Source organism: Lactuca sativa, chromosome 8 (genome assembly GCF_002870075.4).
Source record: "Lactuca sativa cultivar Salinas chromosome 8, Lsat_Salinas_v11, whole genome shotgun sequence".
NCBI lineage: Eukaryota > Viridiplantae > Streptophyta > Magnoliopsida > Asterales > Asteraceae > Lactuca > Lactuca sativa.
Genome location: NC_056630.2, coordinates 45,350,410 through 45,359,339, shown reverse-complemented (window position 1 = coordinate 45,359,339; position 8,930 = coordinate 45,350,410). Strand labels below are relative to the sequence as shown.

Below are 8,930 nucleotides of genomic sequence, written 5' to 3'. Positions count from 1 at the left end.
CTTAAACCCTACGATTTAACAAGAGTTCTATGTGGGATATTTACAAAAAAATATTTGTTTACTGAGAATTAAGAAAGCAACTCAATTTTATGCATTTTACATAACTTACCGATACTAATGATTCCGAAACGGTTCTTTTAAAGTCTAATTATGTTATGATATCTTAATCTTAATTTGATAGATACTTTATATTATTGCAAGACTTTTGGTACAAATACAGAGTCCCCCTTGGTAGCCACTATAAACAAATGAGATTTTCTAATATGTGTTCTAAGGGCACATATAAGAAGCATTAATTAATGACAAATATTACTATAATTAAATGTAAAATACATTAATTATAATGAATATTACCTTAATTAAATGTGACATGCATTAATAATCTCCATAATAAATATATTTTGAATTTAATTATGGTAATATTTTTCATAATTAATACTTCTTATATGTGCCCTTAGGGCACATATTAGAAAATCCCTAAACGAATTATGGAAGACATTATTAAAGATATTTGTCCTTTCTGTGTGGAAGGAATTGTAATTATCTGTAATGTAATAAAGTGTCGATAGGTTTGTAATTATTAAAGGTGTCGGTAGGTTACGAATTATATTCGTAACAACGTGATGTAACATAAAGTTAGTAAAGTGTGTAAGACCCTCCATAGTCTAGCGGTCTAAAATGTAAATTAGGTTTGTCGTATTGCAATCATACAATTCCAATTGATAATTGTACCTGGCTCTTTAAGGGCCTATAAATAGGGCTTTGCCCATACGAAATAAAGTAGCAATTATTTGTATGTTTAAAACATGAGTTAGCCCTCAACATTTTCTATCTGTTGAAATAGATTTTTATTTCTGGATAGCAGAGTATTCTATCCAAATCATCCATATAATCAAAAAAAAATCTCCATAACGAACAGTATAAAGTGATTAATTATTAATTAGCAAAATTATTGATATTAAAAATTATAAGTGATAAGACTTAATAATGATTTGCAAAATTAAATAATAATTTGTCATAATGATTTGCTCTAATACCAAAATTTTCCAAACAGTATAAACCTAATAAATTTTAGGATGGATTGGATGGTTATACCCGAATGATACGTCGGGATAATCTTGATGATAGACTGCTTTTATTATGTGGATGGTTTTGGATAGAATGTTCTGCTATTCAGAAATAGAAATATATTTCAACAGAGAGAGTTGAGAGTTAACTCAAGTTTTAAACACACAAATAACTTCTGCTTTATTTCGTATGGGCAAAGCCCTATTTATAGGCCCTTAAATAGTCGGTTACAATTATCAATAACATTATTGCAATCGTATGATTGTAATATGACAAACCTAATTTACATTTTAGACTCCTAGACGATGGAGGGTCTTACACATTCTACTAATTTTATGTTACATCACATTGTTACGAATATAAATCGTAACCTACCGACACTTTTTAATAATTACAAATCTACCGACACTTTATTACATTACAAATAATTACAATTTCTTCCACACGGAAACGTGTCTTAAGTAATTTTTATTCTATCCACTTCTTTAATATTATATAATATATTTCTTATATGTTGTTTATTTATTATGGGTATAATAATATTTTCTTGAGTTGATTCTATAGTTATAGGTTTTTCTCCTATAATTTTTCCATAATATATAATATTTTTTTTCTAGAAAATAAGTTTTTTAACGTGTAATACTTAAAATTATGTTTTTCTGATAATGTAAAATTTATTTTTCGTATAACATCTTTATTAATATTATTTTTATTTATTAGAGCATCAAAAGTGTATCCATATTGAAAACACCTTTCAAGGAAGTGACGGATGAATAATAACAAACAGGAAGTCATAAGCAATGACGTTTGAAGATAATTACACAATACATATTATTATACAATACATATTGTCGTTTGTAATAATGTGAGTGTTATTATCGTTTGTAATAATGTGAGTGATGTGAGTGTTTTTGTCGATTATAATTATATGAGACAATATAACGTATGTGAGCAATAATGTCTAGTCATTCTATTATTTGTATTCATATGTGTTGTACTAGACTCTCAAAGAGTCTTCTCTATGTATAAATAAAGATGTAGTCTATTATGAATAAATCAAAGTTATTTTATGTAAGACTTGAATACTCTCACAAGTAATAACAAGTTTCAAAGAGGTTAAATGTTATACATTGTAAATTACAGTTTAAATGATCAAGAAATTGAAAAGAATATATAATAACACTCTTGGAGATATATGTAGCTCCAGAAATGCCTAGGAGATGTTATAGTTACATGGCATCAACCTTTCTTTAGAAGCAACTTTACTAAAAAACCTCAGATGCCTACATGACATGCATTGGGAGTATTCAATGCACAAATCATCTATATTATATATCATATACATATTCAGATCTTAGGCAATATTTTGAGCTGGAGATATAAAGTGCCCATTGAGATCACCCCTCTATGGCTTTATTAAGAAAACCAGAGCTTCCCTTTGATGTTTGGATCTGAACCTCTTCTTTAAAATGCAGATGCGGATTAAATCAAATTATGATATACAGATATAGATTGAAAATCAGCAACTTTCTATGATATACAATATTTTGAACACCCAAATTTTCACAGATCTGCAAAAAGAATTAGAATCAAATCATGTAAATATGGCATTCTGATTCAGACTTAATCAAAAGGGGGAAACACCAAAATCATATACCTGGTGAGGTTTAAGGATGTAAAATGTACAACTTGAACAGATATTAAACTCTTCCAGCTTTCCACTCCCTTTTAAGACTATGTAGACCTCCTCACACACGTGTCTATCAAATGTCTCAACCTGTTCAGAACATATTTAAGACGACACAAATATAAAACAGAGTAAATCACCATACTTTGCATGAAAACTTAATACAAAAGTTTCAAACCTGTAAAGACGTACTCTAATGATCAAATTACACTTTCTTGATCACCACTTCAAGTGCTCTAATTGTACTTTTATTCAGCTGGATACCCTTTGATATCATCTCATCAACAAGTGCTACAGCATGATTCCTATACCCCTGATGACATAAACCACGTGCAAACACAGTGTATGTCACAGTATTTGGTTCAACACCTTTATCTTTCATTTCTTTAAACAGCAAAACAGCTTCATGTAAGTTGTTCAACTGACAATGCTTGTTGATCACAACAGTGTAGCAATTAACATCAAAAGATAAACCATTCTCCTTCAACTCATCTGTAAGATCCTTCACATCCTCTTTTGTTCTAGCTCCATGAAGCAAAACTGTATATGTGTATATATCAGGTTTGATTCCCCTGTTTTTCATGTCAAGAAAAAGATTATGGGCTTCATTTAACCATTTCACCCTGCAGTAACCATATAACATCATGGTGTATGTAACAACATCTGGTGTAAATCCTTTCTGAATCATTTTGTCGAAAATGACCCTAGCTGTTCGCATATCTTCAACACGACATAACAAATATATAATTTCACTATACATTGTCTTACATGGACCATTGTCTGATGCTTCAAATTCTTTATATAGTTTCATAGCTTTTTTAGTTTCACCTTCTGCACAAAGACAACTTAGAAGTTTCAAACAAGAAGCCCTTTTTGCAAAAAGTCGTCTCTCAGAGAATAAAATCTCAAAGGCATCTGTAGTATTGTTTGCTTCACAGTATCCGTTCATCATTGCAGCATAGTTATCCAGGTTTTTGGGGTGTAAAGTATTGAAATAAACTTCAGCTTCTTTTGTCTTTTCTCCTTTACATAACCCCTCAATGATCACATTATGTGTAATACTGGAAGGTTCTAAACCTTGTGTTTGCATATCATGTAAAAGATCAATTGTGTCTTCAAAACTACCGAATCTTGATAACCCACTAGCAAGAACATCGAAAGTGATAAAATCTGGTTTCAATCCATTCGATTTCATCTCCCCAAAGATTTCATATGCATTCCAAGGTTCTTCATTGAGGTAGTAACCTTTGATTAGAGTGGTGTAATGCACAACATCTGGTTTCATGTTCTTACCTTTCATGTCATCAAATAACTTCATGGCTTCATCCATTTTCTTAAGTTTACATAAAGCATCAATCGCGATATTATACGAGATTTCATCAAGGAAAACTCCTGATTTCATAATATCAAAGAACCACGCTACTGATTCAACCAGTTTGCCCAAACCACACAAGCATTGCATTATCGAGCTTACAATCACACAATTGGTTTTAATACCTCTTGATTCCATTTCTTCATAAAGATCCAATGCCCTAAGAATGTCACCTTTCTGACAATAACCTTGAATTAACACACAATAACAATCTGCATCAGGGAAAACTTCTGTATGTAACATGTCAAGCAAGACATTTTCTACATCTTCTAGCTTTGACTCTTTTATAAAACCTCGAATGACAGAAGTATAAGCAAAAAGATTAACTGGCAGATTTGAGTCCCTAAAACTTTTTAGTTTTTGAAAGGCGTGATCAGTTTTTCCTTTTGAGCAAAGTCCATCAATGTAGGTACCAAAAGTGAAAGCATTAGGCTCCACTCCAGCCTCTCCCATTTGTCTGAACACATCATTGGCTTCTTCCAAACAACCCTTTCTGCAAAGTCCTTTAATCAGAATCCCATAAGTATACACATTTGGAACTAACCCTTTCATCTTCAATTGTCTGTAAACTGATTCTACCATATCCAGTTTGTCCCACTCAATCAACTGGTTCATTAGATAATTACATGTTCTTGTTGAAAGCACAAGTCGACCCCTTTTTATCTTGTACAAGGTATCTATGGCGTCCTCAAATCTTCCAACACTTGCATACACCTTAACCAACACATCAATGGCTTTTATCAGTTTTTCCAGCCCCTCCATCTCAATCTCTTCTATCAATGCATCACACAGATCCGAAATTTCAAAACTAAGAAGTTCCCCGTTGTTATTATCAATAACATCCATAAACAAAGAATATAACCTAATATCCATACCCCAATGACACAAAAATCGAACAATTGCCATATAACTTACTACATCGTGCTTAAAACCAAATTCTTTAAGTTGAGTAATAAATGACAACCCAATATTGGGTTCTCTGTTTAACTTGTGCAAGGTTTCAATAACTTCAAACTTATCGAGTTTATCCAGCGGTCGACAGACCAAACTGGTATTGTTTTCGTCAGAAGATGAGTCTGACACGTCGTAACTACTTAATTGGGCAAGGGATGAAACGAATTTAAAGCGGAGAGTCATGGAATTTCTTACCAGATTACGGCAAGAAGCTAACCTGATAAGAGGAGGCAACATAAGATTTAAGGTTAAGTATCTGAGAAGAACATGGAAATGACCGTTCTTTAAGCGTTTGCAGAACAAACATACGCCTTCCTTCGGCTTCCTAATAGCAAACTTGCTATTATGTTCTTTTTTCTGGATTTTACTGCAATGGCAGCGTCCTTTTGTGGGAAGAAAACAGAATGAATTACTCTAGGATCTTATATACTCTAAACCTCCATAGACTATTTAAGCACAAACCTCCACTGCGTCTCAATCCACCATGGAACTGGAGTAAGGGTTAACTGGCATAGTCTCTATTCTGCGGGATGTTACAAAGAGAGGGGCGCTGACATGGGAGGGAGAGGGAAGAGAGACTTCGATGACGATGGGGATGTTTTGGTCGCGTCGGCACCGAGTCAAAACTAAAACTACCGTTTATTTTCTTAAACCCTATGTGATTTACCGATAGCTCTACGTTGGATATTTACAAAAATGATTATTTTTATTGAGAATTAAAGAAAATAACTTATATTTGTGCATTTTACATGCCAATAATTCTAAAACCGATTATTTCATATTTTATGTCTTATTTATTTGTGTAAGGGTCACTCTATCTAAAAGAAATCTGAAATATGGTACCTAGTACATCATGATATAACTTTTAAGATGTTTTCCAAATACAAACATGAAATTTGATTGGGGGAGAGAGATTCAGATTTACTGTTCTGCTTTGTTTTAATATTTTATTTATATTTTCTCGTTATTTATTATAATATAAAAAATAATAAAATGAAAATCTTCCTGAAAGAATGAAGCCCTTGTCCGAAATATGATGAACTAATTCAAAACATTTATTATTTTTGTTTTATTTACGTACGATAGTAAATAAAACATTTTTGTTTTATTTATGTAGCGTGCCTCATTAGTTAGGTATATATGCATTATAATGTGTGTTATTAAGTATTAGTTTGGTATGATAGTGTGTCCAAAATGCTAAGTGTTAGTATGGAACATGATGAATTTATCCAAAACGCTAAGCGTTACTCCGGAACATGATGAGCTAATATTAACTTGGTTTACTAATCCAATATTTTAGCACAAATGTGTGTTTCTTCATACTTAACATTGGTCTGGAAATTATTGTGAAGCTACATTCGGAAACACCGTTCGCACTAGTATTTGAAAATAACTTATAAAATCTAAATTTTAAGTTCAAAACATTCAAAACATTTTTAGTTGCGGAAAAATGCTCCAAAGTTATATAAATCATAAGATTTTAAAATATGTGAGGTTTAAGCAATACATACAATGAAAAGTATCTTTAAAGTGTAAGTTCTAAGACTTTAATCTTCATATCTTACTTAAATATAGATACATGTAAAAACAATAAGTTAGGTTTGGAAAGTTCGGTAAGTTAACCCTAGAGTCAACTCTTGGAGGAAAAGGATATAGGTCAAGAATCCAAGTTCAAAAAACATTTCAAAACTAAAATTTCCCATTTTAGGGTAGAATCATTTCCAAGGGAAATCAAGATTTCAATATGTTCATAAAAATTACCAAGCGTAAGAAGAAGTAACTTAATATAATATTAACACAAAATGCAATGGCAAGTCAATAATTCAAATATGTTATGCATATATCTTCAAAAACCCCAACGCGAGTCATCTCTAGTCCACAACCTCACCAACAACACCTTAAGTGCAACCACCACAAGTCACTGCAATTCACCACAACATCATAATATGACACCTCAAGCATCATTTGCATATGAATTTTTTAGTTTATTATTATAATTTTGATATGGCTTTGATAATTCTACCAATTGTAATATCTTATTCTAAAATTAAATGATTTTTTGTATATATTATTTTTTAATATAATATTTTCAAATCAGGTCAATTTATTATCTTTCCACTAAAACGACCCAATCATTTATTTTTTATTCGTATAAAAGTGTATTATCGTAGTAAAAAGGATTATTTGTTATAATTGTAACATCATGTTTAAATAAAATAAAATTAATTAATTAATAAGTCAATAAAGAATAAACCCTAAAACCCTGATAGCAAGAACAGTGAGTAAACTCGCCTCAATCAGAAGATAGCAAATCTCACACCCAAGTCTGCTGCCCAACGACTCCTCACATTGAACACAATCAATACCAATCCTAGTTACTTCACCAAGGTCTTCTTCCACTTCAGTGAGTCTAAAAACCACCAAAGAATGCTTTAATTTTACAAAAATGGCTAAGGGCTTCAAGTAGGTCGAGATTAGGGTTTTCGGGAGGCAAGAGAGTAAGGGAGGCTAAGGATGGGCAACCCTAGCCCTCTCATTCCATTAAATACCCGAATTATTAGGGTTTTGGCCATCAGACCATTCTCATGTCATGAGCACCCAAAGGCTCATGTCGTGAGACTAAAAAAACTCGGGTCAAAAAGTCGATGTCACTCACGACGTGACAGCCATGTCTCACATTGTGACCCTCATCCCAAAAGCTAGAAAATCAATAAATAAGTACCTCCAAGACCCAGGTGTTACACTATATGTTGTGGGTTCGAAACCCTTTCTTCTTTCTTCGTCCTTCATTGCCTATCCTTTTTCATATAATGGTTTTTTAATGAAATTGAGTTTGAGGAAGAAAAAAAAAAAAAACTCTAGCAAGCTCGAACTCACGACCTTCGTAAGGAGATGATTCTTAGCACTACATTAAGGAAGAGTATGGTACCAACCCGAGAATATCAAATACCAAAATGGATGAAAAAATGATACCAACTTATCGAGCATCGAACCAAACTAACATTATTGGTATCGGTATGGTATCGGTATGGTATCGATTTTCAATACTAGCACTGATACTACGGTAACAAATCCCAAGTTTCATGATTTTAGAGTACTAATTACCGGTATATATTAACATCAACATTGTGGTGTCGGTACTAGTTTGAGTCAAAATTTTCGATAGTCTTACTCACCCATACACTAGACCACCTTGATCTTATTGTTAGATGTTCCTTCATATCATTTTAAACTGGATGGCTTCATAGAGGGTACCTTAGTCACTAAAGTTGGTACTACAAACTTATAAGGCTAAAGGGAGTGGTAACACTCTTAGCATGTTGTTGCATAGGATTTTTAAATTTTTTTCATGACACCTAGGCTTAACATGTCTAGCACAAAAAATGTAGGGAATGGAAGTGTGAGAATTTAATAGGTTTAATTGTGGAGAAAAAAAATTAAAATATATAAAGAAATACAAATCAACCAATCATAATACATCTTCATACTTTATCTCTCCTCTCTCTTCTCGCTACACCCATGACATCTCTTCTTAGCACCATCCTTGGCATAAGATAGGAAATGATGTAACATCTTTAGCATTTTCATTGACACCTCCATTCCCTTTAGCCTAAAAATTACCAAAATATCTTCATATTTGAGTTAATGCCGAGTCTACATAAGCATCTCAGGAACATGTTGATTATTTTTAAGTCCTCATAACACCACTACTACATACTTGTTAGTTATTTTTGAAAAAAAAAAATGAGCTCATTTGGTTATTTTTTGAAAAGTTAGTTAGATCAAAATTAACAATAAACAATGTGTTTTTTGAGATTATTGTGTTAATTTTATCCTTTTCTATTTTGA

General features: G+C 32.1%; 1 protein-coding gene across 2 annotated transcripts; it reads right to left on the bottom strand.

The window, feature by feature from the left end:
- Positions 1-2,151: 2,151 nt before the first annotated feature.
- LOC111884808 (pentatricopeptide repeat-containing protein At2g26790, mitochondrial) lies at positions 2,152-5,718 on the bottom strand. 2 transcript variants are annotated; one of them, XM_023881106.3, is made up of 3 exons: positions 2,934-5,718; positions 2,726-2,845; positions 2,152-2,639 (listed from the first exon to the last, which is right to left on the bottom strand). In XM_023881106.3, the coding sequence occupies exon 1, from the start codon at positions 5,316-5,318 to the stop codon at positions 2,961-2,963; it is 2,358 nt and encodes a 785-aa protein (XP_023736874.1). In that variant the 5' UTR covers positions 5,319-5,718; the 3' UTR covers positions 2,152-2,639; positions 2,726-2,845; positions 2,934-2,960. The 2 variants fall into 2 exon arrangements, with proteins under 2 accessions (XP_023736874.1, XP_023736875.1); XM_023881107.3 differs by having other exon boundaries at positions 2,948-5,718.
- Between the last annotated feature and the right edge of the window lie 3,212 nt (positions 5,719-8,930).

Bases quoted from the DNA above. Each gene is read 5' to 3' on its own strand.
- LOC111884808 (XM_023881106.3), bottom strand. From the start codon at position 5,318: ATGTTGCCTCCTCTTATCAGGTTAGCTTCTTGCCGTAATCTGGTAAGA.